This window comes from Danio rerio, chromosome 2, assembly GCF_052040795.2.
Source record: "Danio rerio strain M-AB ecotype USA chromosome 2, GRCz13ab, whole genome shotgun sequence".
Lineage (NCBI taxonomy): Eukaryota > Metazoa > Chordata > Actinopteri > Cypriniformes > Danionidae > Danio > Danio rerio.
The window spans coordinates 30,349,117-30,363,757 of NC_141022.1; the positions used below are offsets into that span (position 1 = coordinate 30,349,117).

Consider the following 14,641-nt stretch of genomic DNA (forward strand, 5'->3'; position numbering starts at 1 on the left):
CCAGCCAGCAGCTTAGGGTGATTTAAGCAGTTTTTCGCCACATGGAATAAAGTACAAAAACTATAGAGAGGAAAAGGTTTGTAGCTACTGTGAACATTTGACACGTGGTCTTCAAAAAAGAGAAAATATCGTTGCTTCAGTTTAAATAATGAATACTTAACGTTAGTCATACAGAATAAAATAAAAATGCTTAGTTGTGTCAGGCGGTCGTGATGCTTACACAATGCGCATGCGCATTAACAATAATACGAGTTAATATGATACTGTATTTCAACACACTGATGCTAAACAGAACATTGAAACGTATAGTATAAGCTACACATATACAAAGAGGATATTTCTTTATACTTAATGCTTCGGTGGTTTTTTAAAAATACCCAGATAATGTAGGGTTAATCTTCTCTGCTCCTCCAAGAACCCGGAAACACAACAATCTGATAGACTGTCTTCATTTCGCCGGTTGGTAAGCATTTTCTCTAGGTAACATTATTATTATTATTATTGGTTGGGTTTTAACGAGTTATGTTACTGTATTTGCGCTTCGATCATAAAGCAAGTTTAGCATCGATGTTTATATTTGGCTTAACGTAATTATAAAGGTATAGCAATGAACCGAAGCAGATTTGTACAGGAGGATCTTTACTATCACTAGCCAAAGCTCATCTGTGTTTTGAATGAGAGTATGCTTGTACAGTTCAGACATGCACTTCAGGAGCTATAAAATATACATTTTGTGGATTTTTAGGGTGTTTAGCTTCTAACAGCTTAATGTTTTAGGTGTTTATTTTTATTAAAGCTAACATTACATTTTTCTTTTAGGTGTATAAAAATGATTTTCATTGATCGTTATTTATTTACATAAGTCCTTTATATGCATCCCTAATGTTAATATATAAATGTAAAATTTGCCAAAGAAAATGTTTTTTTTTCTTGTAGTACATGAAATGCGTTTATGGTGGTAGCCTCAACAGTGTTTAAAAGCACTACTTTATTTTTATTTATTTATTTTTTTACCAAACACTGCTTTCAAAACCTAAAGAGTTAGTTCACTCTAAAATTAAAATGAAGTCAAATTAAGGTATGCTTTCTAATGTCTTTTTAAAGGGAGCCAGTAGTAACCAATATTAAGCATTTAAAAGTCAACAGTAATAAAAAGGTGACATGAAACTGTCTAGAAATTCCCTTAAAAAATTAATTATTAATCAATTCATCCCCAGTTTTTTATGTAAAGCCAAAACAACGGCTGAAATCTTTACAGCAATGTGAACATTAAGTATTCATTTCAGGTTGGACTTGTCTACATTTTCCGACGAGGGCTGCAAATTAGCTTTATGCTATATGTACCATGTACACAGCATCAGTTGTCTCTGTATAACAATGTTAAGTGTATTGTCCCTGTTAAATAACTAAAATAAACAAACAGAATAATGTACATTCTTCATTATCTTGAATCTTTCAGAACAGAATAAAAAGTCAGTGTGACAGATGAATTTGACAGAATATATAATAAAGAAAACAAACTGTTGTGGAATATAGTCAAATGAGGATTTTTGTTAAACATTTGCTGTTATTACATTGCATCTAATGGAGGGCATCCAGCATTAGACATCATTCAATTCATTCAAAATTCATTATTGGGTGAATTATCTCTTTTACATAAATGAGAAATAGATAAAATAATACTAATAATAGTATCATGATTTTACAGCTGATGGCAGCTATTATAATGTAAATCAAAGCTGCCATAGTACTTTTTTTTTGCTTGGTTCTTCAGTCAAAGAACCAATTAGGGGTCCAGTTATTTATAGGAATAACTCTATATAAGGAGCGTGTGCAGGAATTCAGGAACTCAGGGAAAATATGGGATTAATCAGAAACATAAACTGCCTTCTCAAACAAAATAGGGTTTTAAAAATGAACTGTGATCTGAATTGATTTACATCATTATGGTGTTTGTGACTGCAATTTAAAACTGAAGAGAATAATTTTTTTTTTTTTTTTTTTTTTTTTAGAAAGGCATCCTAGAATATAAAGGCACAATGCCTGACCTTTGGCAGGATGCCATGGACCATGCTGTAACTTTGGCCAGAAAAGCAGGAGAGGTAAGATGTCAACGCACTTTTAAAACATTTTTTTTGTTGTATTTTTTGTGCAATGAAGTCTTACTCTTTTTCCCTCTCTTGGCCAGATTGTGAGGGAGGCTTTGCAGAACGACCTGAAGATCATGTGCAAGAGCTCATCTGTTGACCTGGTCACCAAAACAGACCAGAATGTGGAGCAGCTTATTATTACGTCAGTGAAGGAGAAGTTTCCTGAACACAGGTATTGACTTGAGTCCTTTATGCTAACATTAGATCACATTGAATCTACAGTAAAGAGAACGCACAGCATCTGCTTCTGTTTATTGTAGTTTCATTGGTGAGGAGTCTGTGGCTGCTGGAGAACCTTGTGTTTTGACTGAAAACCCAACATGGATTGTTGACCCTGTGGATGGGACCACTAACTTTGTGCATGGGTAAGATTTTATTTACTTATACAGAGGGGTCTAAAGGTATAAAATAAGCAATGTATTTTATGAAGCAGTTGTTACACATTCAATGTACTTATTATAGTAATAAGAAAAAATGATGCATAATTACATGCAACTAACATCAAATCCTATTCCATTCATCCTAATCCTAACCACACAGTTCATGTGGTTAATAAATATTACCAAGTATTATATGCATAATGATTTTATTAAATGTAATTAAATCTCATTTTAATATTACAACCTTAATTGGCCAATATTATTTATTCGTTCATTTTCCTTCGGCTTATTTCCTTACTTATTAGGGGTTACCACAGTGGAATGAATTGCCAACTATTCCAGCATATGTCTTACTCAGCGGATGTCCTTCCAGCTGCAACCCAGAACTGGGAAACGGTCATTAATAGTTACTCTCATTTTTTTAATATATTTATATTTTAGGGGATTTTCACCTTTATTGTATAGGAAAGTAGAGTTGAGACAGGAAAGTGGAGCAAAGAGAGGGAAAGATCGGCATTGGACCTCAAACTGTTAATTAAACTCGGGCCACCATGAGTTATATATATATATATATATATATATATATATATATATATATATATATATATATATATATAATGCAAATGATCACAGAATGATTTCCATACGTGAAAAGTTATTTAATAAAAATGACTAGATTCTTTATTTTTTGGGGTGTGAACCAACCCTTGAAATTACTTTAAGCATTTGGAGTGAGAAATCTGATCAACTGCATATTTTAGATTTTTCCTGCTCTTCTAGAAAAAAAAAAGCCATTTGAAATAAACATTTTCCTTTGTGCAGATATCCATTTGTTGCCGTATCCATTGGCTTTGCTGTCAACAAAACGGTAAGCATCATTTCCTTTCATATGTGCTCTCTTCAATTTTAGAATTAGGAACACAAAAAGTGCCACCGCTGCTAATGAATCTTTTGAAATGTGCACTGAGATGAACACAGAAAAAGCCGCGCTGCACCCACTTTGTTTTCTTGCTCATTTATCAAGCATTAGGAAGGTTGTAAGTTCATGCAGTTTGAAGAGCGTCAGTCAAACTGTCAGTGGTTGTTCTGTTGCAGTTAGAGTTTGGTGTGGTTTACAGCTGTATAGAAGATAAAATGTACACGGCTCGAAAAGGAAAAGGAGCATTCTGTAACGGGCAGCCGCTGCAAGTGTCGGACCAAAAAGGTAAGTATTATTCTGAGCATTCTGATAGAGTTGATCCAGTTTCTCTAACTGTTTCCAAATCGTTCAACAGAGATCAACCAGTCAATCATCGCGACAGAGTTTGGCTCTAACAGAGATCCTGAAAACGTTGAAAAGATTTTCTCTAGCATGAGGAAGATCTTGTGTCTGCCAGTTCATGGGTATGTAGCGTTTCTTTAAATATGCAAACTCATTGAATTACTCCTAAATGTAGTATTATCCTACAGTATACAACAGAGTTTGCAGTGATGTACAAATACTGTAATGCGCATCAACAAATACCTCTTGAATGTTCATTACATTTCCTTCTTTAGGATACGTGGTGCTGGATCTGCTGCCATCAACATGTGTTTGGTGGCAGCTGGTTGTGTCGAGGCCTATTATGAGATTGGGATCCACTGTTGGGATATGGCAGCAGGAGCGGTCATCGTTTCAGAGGCCGGAGGAGTTCTCCTGGATGTTGAAGGTAATGAGAGCTTTTTTTAGTTTAAGTTGAGCATGTTACCTTTGTTTCTGGGGAGCCCTGAAAACAACTTAAAAAGCTGTATGATGCACTCTAGGCCAGTATAGTTGGCGATGATACTGGAACACTACATACAAAGAGGCAAAGAACCACCCAGCTATTGATTATTCCTCTTATTTCATGGCCATTTGCCAAGTTATAGACAAGACAAACCAACTTTGCTCTTTGCAGCTCATAATTTGACTGAATTATAAACAGTTATGACATGTTAGATGACATGTTAGGGGGGACAGAGAGTCAGCTTCCTAAAGCTGCCTTATCACTGCACACGATAAACAACAAGCCTGAAGTAATTCATTTCCAATAGAGAGTAGTCCGGGAATAGCGTGGAGTTTCTATCGTCTTATTATACAAGAATTTGGATTCGATTTAAGGGCATCCGTTGCATAAATCATATGCTGGATAAGTTGGCAGTTCATTCCTCTGTGTCGACCCCAGATTAATAAAGGGACTAAGCCGAAAAGAAAATGAATGAATAAATAGGTTTTTCAAAATTGTCAGTTGTTTTATGTGAAGTTTCACAAACAAATTTCAAGAGGAGCATGTAATATGATTGACAATCGGATTATTCCAAATTTAACATAAATATCCAGCCTAACTTTTATCATTATATTCATTTTGGAAGAACCCCCCATCCATCCCTTCTCCCTCTTCCACAATTCTAGCTAAGGGCAACACGGTGGCTTAGTGGCTAGCACTGCTGCCTCACAGCAAGAAGGTTGCTGGATCAAGTACTTAGCTGAGCCAGTCGGCACATTCTGTACTCTGGTTTCCTCCGACAGTCTAAAGACATGTGACACAATTGAAGTAAATAATAGTAACAGTTGCAAGCACTTTATGCATAAACACTTGTGCGGTTGGCGGCCTATTTCCATAGAGCCATCTTATTTATCATGGTATAGGCTTAACAAATCAAGGGAGCTCTCGAGAACTACCTGATCTCGTATCCCTCCTAACGCTCATTGACCAGGCGTAAGCCTCGGGCTCATCTATGTCCAAGATCAGGTTCTCTCCCTGGACAGCATGCCAAACCTGCTAACATAGTCAAGCATTATCTAAGTGTGAACTCTTGAAATATAGAATATGTATTGTTAGAAATTATATTTATTACATTTAAATGCAATTGGGCTGCATGGTGGCACAGTTGGCAGCACGTTCGCCTCACAGCAAGAAGGTCACTGGTTCGAGCCTCGGCTGGTTTAGTTTCTGTGTGGAGTTTGCATGTTCTCCCCGTGTTCGCGTGGGTTTCCTCCGGGTGCTCCGGTTTCCCCCACAAGTCCAAAAAAACATGTGGTACAGGTGAATTGGCTAGGCTAAATTGTCCGTAGTGAATGTGTGTGAATGAGTGTGTATGGATGTTTCCCAGTGATGGGTTGCAGCTGGAAGGGCATCCGCTGCGTAAAACGTATGCTGGATAAATTGGCGGTTCGTTCCGCTGTGGCGACCCCAGATTAATAAAGGGACTAAGCTGAAAAGAAAATGAATAAATTTCAGATGAGGTTCTCTCCCTGGACAGCATGCCAAACCTGCTAACATAGTCAAGCATTATCTAAGTGTGAACTCTTGAAATATAGAATATGTATTGTTAGAAATTATATTCGTTTATTACATTTTTGTTTATTAAATTTAAATGCAATTGTCGCATATTACCGCATTTATATTGTCGCATTGTTTTGTCCTCAGGTGGACCGTTTGACCTCATGTCCAGAAGAGTTCTAGCAGCCAATAACAAAACGATTGGAGAAAGAATGGTTCAAGAGGTTGAGGCATTCCCTGCAGTTAGAGATGATGCACCGGTTAACCCCATCAAATAAGCTCTTTTAAAGAAAAGCGCCTGTGCTGTTCAAATATGCCATTAATACATTTAGATTCACTAACCATTCTCTGCCACCTTTTCTATGCTGCGTAAATGATTTGTTTCAAAGTGTTGAAAATATATCAGATTTCTGTGTAACAACTGAAGGTTTAATTGCCATTAAATATATTTAAAGCTTTTTACTGGTAATATAATTCACCTGTGAAGCAGTCATAGCTTTATCAATAGAACATCGGCTACTGGTTTTCTAAGCACCACACAGTAGTAAATGCTATTCCTAAATGCATTATTTAATAGCCAGTTTCAAACAGTAATACCAATAAATTACCTTAAAGTTACTATTATACTTTATTATAGTAATGCTATTAAAAATACTTCCAAGTTATTAATAATGCACAGTACACACAGACAATGACGTTCCATAATATTCGTGAAAGCAGTGCTTGCAGGTAAATTCAACAGCGATTTATCATAAGCATTTTATAGATAATTTTATAGATCTGCAACCCATCACTGGGATAATTTTATAGATTAATAAAGGAACAGAAAAGTTGTCAACTTAACAAGCTGTTACTAAATGTGTCTGGACAGGATTCAAAGGCTTTTATTTCTGTGTCGGTCAGTGCATCATCTGATTGGCCTACAGATAATGTCTCATTTCAAGTTCTGAATGTGTACATGCTCATATGCTTGCTATTTCTTTTTGCGTTCACGCACAGCAGAATCCCAACAATTCGCCTTATGTTATGAATATTTATTTTATATACTTATTTTTTTACAAGTTACTTGTTACAACTTGTCATTCCGGAATATTGCCAGGACTAGTGCCTGTTAAAACTAATTTACTTCTCTGGAAAACACTAAATATAATACTGATAATACTCAAATAGCCACTTTCTCTTACCTACTGAAATATGGATGTAACTTGAAGAAAAAGTGTTGAGTAAACAAACAGCAGAGTGATTCCAGCGAACAGTCTGAGTGGTGTCAGCTCTCCTGCTCAGCTAATACAAAACACTGAGGAAACATTTCTGGCAGCTGAAAATAAAAACACACACATACACACAAACCTCGATAGGCTGGGTGTTAATATTCCAAACAAACAAAAAATGAGACTTTGAGAAAATAAAATGTTTTATATTCACAGTTATTCACACAGTCAGATATCCGCAACACGTAACCTTTCACACGTCTTACAGACCATGCTAATACCCATTTCACAAAAGTGCAAACTTGTGCTCTGTATAACGCATACACTGTATAATTTTGCCCATTTAATATACAATTAATACAAAACAGTTAAAACAAGCATGAGTAGATCCTCACTGCTAGAAGTTAGAGAATCAGACTAGTTTTGAGAGCCACAAGCTTCGACAGAAGTAAGTTTGTAGAATAACTATGACACGCAAACCTCAGTGCTTGTACTGTAAAAACGGATAAAACTCCCGCGTCACTGCTTGTTGCTCCACACCTGTTTAAGGATAACGTTAAAGGAAAAATCCATTTTTTGGGGGGAAAATAAGCTCCTCTAGAGATAAACAGTTGAGTTTTACCATTTTTTATTCCATTCAGCCGATCTCTGGGTCTGGTGTGTGCACCTCTAGCTTAGCTTAGCATAGATCATTGAATCGGATTAGACCATTAGCGTTTCACTTAAAAATTACCATTAATAAATAATATTCCTATTTGAAAGCTTGATTCTTTTGTATTTACATTGTGTACTAAGACCGATGTAACATGAAAAGTTGTTATTTTCTAGACTGATATGACTAGGAACTGTACTCTCAATCTGGTGTATTAATCAAGGAAATTTGCTGCCGTACCATTGTTGCAGCAGGTGCAATCATACCACGCAGCGCCTGAAATTAATCCGCAGCACCAAGATGTACACTTGCACAACCAGTTAGAATATGTGTAATATCATTACGCCTGCTGCAGTCATGGTATGGCATGATGCTAATGGTCTAATCAGATTCAATAATCTATGCTAAGCTAAACTATAGTAGGGTTGTAAAATGAGCATATTTTGTTGGCGCCAATAGCTTAGTGGTTAAGTGCACGAACATATATTACTGAGGTGCTCAGTGCAACCCGAGTTTTAAAAAAATGATTATATGCAGTGCGTGTGGAAAGTAATCCATAGCGCTTCACTTTTTCCACATTTTTTTTTATGTTACAGCCTTATTCGAAAATGGATTCAATTCATTTATTCCCTCAGAATTCTACACACAACACCCCATAATGACAATATGAAAGAAAGATTTTTTGATATGTTTGCAAATTTATTAAAAATAAAAAATGAAGACAAAGGAGTTGTCTGTAGACCTCTGAGACAGGATTGTCTCGAGGCACAAGGCTGGGGAAGGTTACATAAACATTTCTGCCTCTCTGAAAATTCCAATGAGCGCAATAGCCTCTATCATCCGTAAGTAGAAGATGTTTGGAACTAGAGCTGAACCGCCATCTAACTGAGTGATCGGGAGAGAAGGGCCTTGTCAGGGAGGTGATCAATAACCTGATGGTCACTCTGTCTGAGCGCCAGCGTTTTTTTGTGGAGAGAAAAGAACCTTACAGAAGGACAACCATCTCTGCAGCAATCCACCAATCAGGCCTGAATGGTAGAGTGGTCGAACGGAAGCCACTCCCCACCTGGAATTTGCCAAAAGGCATCTAAAGGACTCTAGACCATAAGAAACAAAACTCTTTGGTCTGATGAGACTAAAATTGAACTCTTTGGACTGAATGCCAGGAGTTACTTTTGGATAAAACCAGGCACCGCTCATCACTATGCTAATACTATCTATACAGTGAAGCATAGTGGTGGCAGCATCATGCTGTGGGGATGTTTTTCAGCAGCAGAAACTGGAAGATTGGTCAGTATAGAGGGAAAGATGAATGCAGCAATGTACAGAGAAATCCTGATTGAAAACCTGCTTCAGAGTGCTCTTGACCTCAAACTGGGTTGACAGTTCATCTTCCAGCAGGACAATGACCCAAAGCACACCACCAAATATTAATGGAGTGGCTTCACAACAGCTCGGTGAATGTCATGAGTGGCCCAGCCAGAGCCCAGACTCGAATCCTATTAAACATCTCTGGAGAGATCTGAAAATGGCTGTACACCATCGCTTCCCATCCAACCTGATAGAACTTAAGAGGTGCTGCAAAGAGGAATGGCCAAAATTCCCAGACAGGTGTGCCAAGCTTGTGACATCATATTCAAATTCACTTAAGGCTGTAATTGCTGCCAAAGGTGCATCAGCAAAGTATTGAGCAAAGGCTGTGAATACTGATGTACATGTGATTTTTCAGCTTTTTTATTTTTTATAAATTTGCAACAATTTCAAAAACTCTTTTTTCACTTTGTAATTATTAATCCATTTTGGAATAAAGCTGCAAGATAAAATGTGGAAAAAGTGAAGCGCTATGAATACTTTTTGCATGCACTGTATATGGATATTTATAAAAATGAGCTCATTTTAAAAAAAAAGGGGACTGTTCCTTTAGATTAGAGTGAGGGAAAGACCCCATAATGTGTTGAAAATCAGGCTAGTGTGATCCAGAGCTTTGTAACCTCATCACTGTTAACAGTGAGATCAGAAATGCATATGAAGTCCCAGTCTCTCTAAGCTCCTCAGTCGGTCAGCAGCAGGAGTTGTTGTGAGTCCTCAGAAACTGCCCGGTTCAGGATGGAGTACCATGGAGCCCCGGCCTCTGGAGGAGAAGAGGGAGATGGAGTGGGTGGAGCAGCTGCTTTCAATCCAGGAGCTGCACCACTGCCCAGAACCAACCGCTCCTTTAAGATCTGACAGAAAACAATGTCTTTTATAAGTCAGGCAAAACAATTAACTGTCATACAGCGACTCACAATTTCATTATCAGTTGTCAAAGTGTGAGCTTAATTGTTTAGTCGATAATTATGCAAGTCAATTTTATGATCTAAGCACCTTTTACCATTCCAAACCAGATCAATCTTAATGACTACTATTCTTTTTAGGTGTAATCATTAATAAGTGAATGTAATTGGTAACAAGGGATGAGAGTGAAAAAACGCCCCTAAATAAAATATAATTATTAACCCTTGTAGTTCCTAGCTTACAGTTTGGTATTTTTACTTGTATTTTATTTAATCTTTTTGGCCACTAATGCAGGCAGCATGCATTTTGGTAAATTTTTTTTGTTTTTTAATAACAGGAATATGAACCTTTTCACCCTTATTTGCTTGTATAAGTGATTATGCTCAGGACCTTTAGAACAAAAACATCTATATCAGAAACTATTAAAATGACAATATCCCAATGGTACTTTAGCAAAAAGCCGTACATTTATTATTAAAATGTTTCCACATTTTAGTCAAAAAAAGACTTTGGTCTGTCTGTTACCATTTTAACCATTCTTCGCCTTTGCCTTTAAGATATTTTTCTTGGCCTACCACATCTTTCCTTCACAAGAACTGCTCCTGTGGCCTTCCATTTTCCTACTATATTTCTGACTGTGGAGATACTTTAAACTTTTGTGATAGCTTTTTGCATCCTTCTCCTAATTCATAATAATGAATTATCCTAGTTTTTAGGTCATTTAAGAAGTTTTTTGAGTTTTTCATGTTGCTACTTTAGGTTCACAATACAGCTGCGGTCACACTTGACTTTTCTCCCCATAGACTTCCATTCAAATGCGTCAGTCTGGAAACGCAGGGTTATGCGTCAAGTTTTGCAGGTTGCTGCAGTGCAAAGTTCAAGCTTGGTGAACTCTGAACGGCAATTGCATCACTTGACTGCGTGAGACCAATTGAGGATCAAAACAGGACCTCTCGGACAGAAATTTAAAACATGGAGCAATCGCTCGCTTTTTTTTAATGTCTAATAATTTTGTTTAATCCCGGCCCTTTTCGCAGCGCCGTACGACAGAATTCCGCACACACAAACTCTAGTGCGACCGCAGCTTCAGGAGAAGCACAACCAGCAATCAGCTATCTTAAATATCCTTTTCCATGATTGGTTGCACCTGTGTTAGGATTGTTAAGGTTCACTGAGTTAAGCTGCGGTCACATTTGAGCATGTGTGTGCAAAACTCTGTTGTATGTTGCTATGAAAATGGGCAAGAATAAACAAGATGATTAGACATTTAAAAAGCGAGCGATTGCTATATATTTTAATTTCTGTCCAGAAAGGTCATGTTTTGTTCTTGGATTGGTCTCATGCAATCATGTTATGCGATTTCGCAGGCCAGAGTCTAGCAAGCTTGAAGTTTCCAGTGCATCGAACTGCGAAACTTGTCACACAAGCTTGCGTATGAATGGAAGTCTATGTGGAGAAAAGTGCAGCTTCGCTCAAATCAACTTTGGGTTGTGATCAATCAGCAATATGTGACTACAGGTTTTGAAATTCACACAAAACAGAGGGGGCCCAAACTTCTGCACAGTAGTTTAATTTCATACATCTGAATACTGCTACACTATAAATTACTATCTGAAAAACATGACATTATATAGCTTTCACTAGAAAGCAGATAGCATTTCACTGTGATCTTCTCTTATAAAAAAAGAGCACATTACTATGCAGCCAAAGAGGGGTGCCCAAACTTTTGCATAAAACTGTAGGTTATGTATTTGTGTGTGTGTGTGTGTGTGTGTATAAATGTTTTGGGACATTTCTTCCAAGATTGGCCTGCAAATCAACAAAACAATCCTTTTTCCAGTATTCTGCTTTTGAACACTGCAGTCCAAATTAATTAAAATTATGTGGACTTATTGGTATGGATATAAGAGAATTGTATGTATATAAAAATGTGTGGGTGGTACTTTCTAAATAAATAAATAAATACATATAATTAATGACTTACCCATGACCAATAATGCAAAATCATAAATAATAATAATAATAATAATAATAATAATAATAATAATAATGAGCAATGCCGTGGCGCAGTGGGTAGCACTTGGTCGCTGGTTCGAGCCTCGACTGGGTCAGTTGGTGTTTCTGTGTGGAGTTTGCATGTTCTCCCCGTGTTCGTGTGGGTTTCCTCTGGGTACTCTGGTTTCTCCCACAAGTCCAAAGACATGTGGTATAGTTGAATTGGGTTGGCTAAATTGTCCGCAGTGTATGTGTGTGAATGAGAGTGTATGGGTGTTTCCCAGTGGTGGGTTGCGGCTACAAGGCATCCGCTGCGTAAAACATGCTGGATAAGTTGGCTGTTCATTCCGCTGTGGTGACCCTGGATTAAAAAAGGACTAAGCCGAAAAGAAAATGAATGAATGAATAATAATAATAATTGTTTTTATTATTATAAAAATTATGGAAATGAAGCTTGGCCTTTAGTTGAAAACAATATATTTATCGTTGATGCTACAATAGTGGCATCATGTAAACAAACAGTATTTAAAAAAAAAAACTGTGAATGAATATATTTTTAAGAGCTATCATCAAGAATGAAGAAATCGGTGTCAGTGAAACTACAAAATCTGATCATTTCATGTTGTTATTTTTTGATGCACGTTTCAAGATGTAAATCACACTAAAAAGTAAAAAAAAAAAAAGTTTAAAATGCCCACAAGGAGGAGGCAACGCCATAGCCAAGGCCACCGTAGAACTGCAGTCTATTTGCAGTCTCCAGAAGAACACTGTGTCAGATTCTTTGAGACTTTACGAAGATAAAGAATCCTGAAACCTCACAAACTGAAGTGTCAGAATAAAATAGATTCTTTTTGCAGGTTGAACCTTTCAGGGTGGGAGATGGTGGCATCAGCACCATTTTCTGGTGTCCCACAGTTTGAAGAATTTGTCCTCCAGAATCTGGCAGTAAGTTTTGACAGTTCATTTTATCTTGTACCCTGGAAGGTCTGCCTTTTTCATTGCTAGTATTAGCTCCATGAACACCATGATCTGTTGTCTGACTTGAACTAGTGCTGGTAATTCAACAGTCTCACCCTCACGCTCTGTCCATAAAATCTATTTTATGACACTTCAGCTGGTGTTTCTTTTTAAGTCTTGTTTCAGGATCCTTTACCTCAGCAAAATCCCACACATATAAAACTCCAAGTAGGTTGTAGGTCTATAAAAATAGTGGCAATGAAGATTATAGGATTCTTCCTGGTTTAAAACAAAATGTTCCAAATCAATTCTTGAAACCTAATTTATACATACCTAAAATAAAAATCTACTTTGTATGTTTGTATTTATATATACAAATTTATTAGTGCTGGATAAATGCAAAGATAAATCACGATTAATTGCATCCCAGATAAAAGTTTGTTTTTACATAATATATGTTTGTGCATTAAATCTCTCTCATAAGTGTAACAAATCACAAATCTCACGATTCAGATCACATTATGTTTTTTTAGTCACAGATTTTTACCATTTTTTGGATCAGCCAAAAACAGAGAAGACAAATGTAAGTTGTTTTTTATTTATTACAAAAACAGTACTGCAAGTCTATTTTGGTTTTAACAAACAGAAATGAGAATCTGTCATGTTATTTTAAAGAAATTTAAGAAATATTCAGCTGAATAAAATTATATCGTGACATATTCAGTACCTTTGATTTATTGTAAAACCTTGAAAAAACTTAAAATAAACACGCTAAACAAATAATTTAGTGTGAAAAATTATTTGCTACTACTACTGTTTCTGATAACGCTAAATGTGTAAATCTAACATAATTTGTACAACCCAAATTTATTTTTTGTCTCATTTTCAAAAATGATTCAGTTATTCACTCATAAAACTTCATGTTTCATTGGTAGATGTCTACCTTCTGTAGAATTATTTAGTGGCATATTTTTGATGGCTGGTTGTCGCCACCTACTGGTTAAATAATCTAATTGCTGCCTACAACTTTCATTTTTGAGTCAAGTTAAATGCATGTGATGATGATTTTAATCTTTACCATAAACATCAGTGGTTTTATCTAAACTATAAACTGTTCTCTCCCAGTACTTCTGCGTTATTTGACTGTTTGCAAACTATTCATAAATAATTAAAAAGACTAAAGACTGAATCTCTTTCTTGATTTTTTGCATTTTTCAAACAGATTTGAATGCAGTGATTGAAATGATTATTTAACATACGCAAATCACAATTATTTTTTATTTGTTATGTGTGGGTGTTGAGATCCTAACCTTTTAATAATTAATCGTGCAGCTTACACTGATTGATGCAGGTTTAACTAGTGACCGAAAACACCTTTAATAACCTAAGAAACCCACCACATCCTGAATAACCTACCACATCTTCTTACATTATCATTATATTTTACAGGAAAGCCTAAATGCTTTCATACATGTGATCTGATTGACACAAGAGGTGATCTCTTTGCGATAGTTACAAATTTTGGATTAAATTTCTGTTACACCCCCAACACTCATATATCAAAACAAAAACATTTACAGATTATTAGATAGAAGTTAAATCATATATCTAAATATATAAACATATACAAAAACATATAATAAATCTACACAGTACACACATTGTGTAAATTTAAACTTATTTTGCATGAGATGAATCGTCTGACAGCATCAATCTAAAAACTAATTCATGGGCCATTTTA

The 14,641-nt window shown here is 36.2% G+C and overlaps 2 protein-coding genes across 9 annotated transcripts in view; one reads left to right on the forward strand and one right to left on the reverse strand.

Annotated features, from left to right (window-relative positions):
• The first annotated feature begins 233 nt into the window (after positions 1-233).
• On the forward strand, positions 234-6,269 carry impa1 (inositol monophosphatase 1). Of its 3 annotated transcripts, NM_001002745.1 has the most exon segments (10): positions 263-463; positions 2,013-2,102; positions 2,189-2,322; positions 2,411-2,515; positions 3,353-3,398; positions 3,626-3,734; positions 3,805-3,913; positions 4,067-4,218; positions 5,959-6,087; positions 6,090-6,269. In NM_001002745.1, coding segments are annotated over 8 exon segments (847 nt in total). In that variant the 5' UTR covers positions 263-463; positions 2,013-2,039; the 3' UTR covers positions 6,090-6,269.
• A 938-nt stretch (positions 6,270-7,207) lies between these two features.
• The window catches only part of si:dkey-181m9.8, a 29,507-nt gene continuing 22,073 nt past the window's right edge, over positions 7,208-14,641 (reverse strand). For 4 of the 6 annotated variants that reach the window (XM_087240907.1, XM_087240905.1, XM_087240906.1 and 1 more), the window contains one exon: positions 7,208-9,896. In XM_087240907.1, the coding sequence (XP_087097033.1) occupies positions 9,726-9,896 (171 nt within the window). In that variant the 3' untranslated portion in view covers positions 7,208-9,725. The remainder of the gene's footprint in view (positions 9,897-14,641) is intronic. The other 2 variants (XR_015478520.1, XR_015478519.1) reach the window with 1 other exon arrangement.

Excerpts from the sequence above, each read along its gene's own strand:
- impa1 (XM_087239254.1), top strand. The coding sequence starts at position 2,040 with ATGCCTGACCTTTGGCAGGATGCCATGGACCATGCTGTAACTTTGGCC. Across the intron at positions 3,914-4,066 it reads TTGTGTCTGCCAGTTCATGG|GATACGTGGTGCTGGATCTG; the intron begins GTATGTAGCGTT and ends TTCCTTCTTTAG. Across the intron at positions 4,219-5,958 it reads AGTTCTCCTGGATGTTGAAG|GTGGACCGTTTGACCTCATG; the intron begins GTAATGAGAGCT and ends TTTTGTCCTCAG.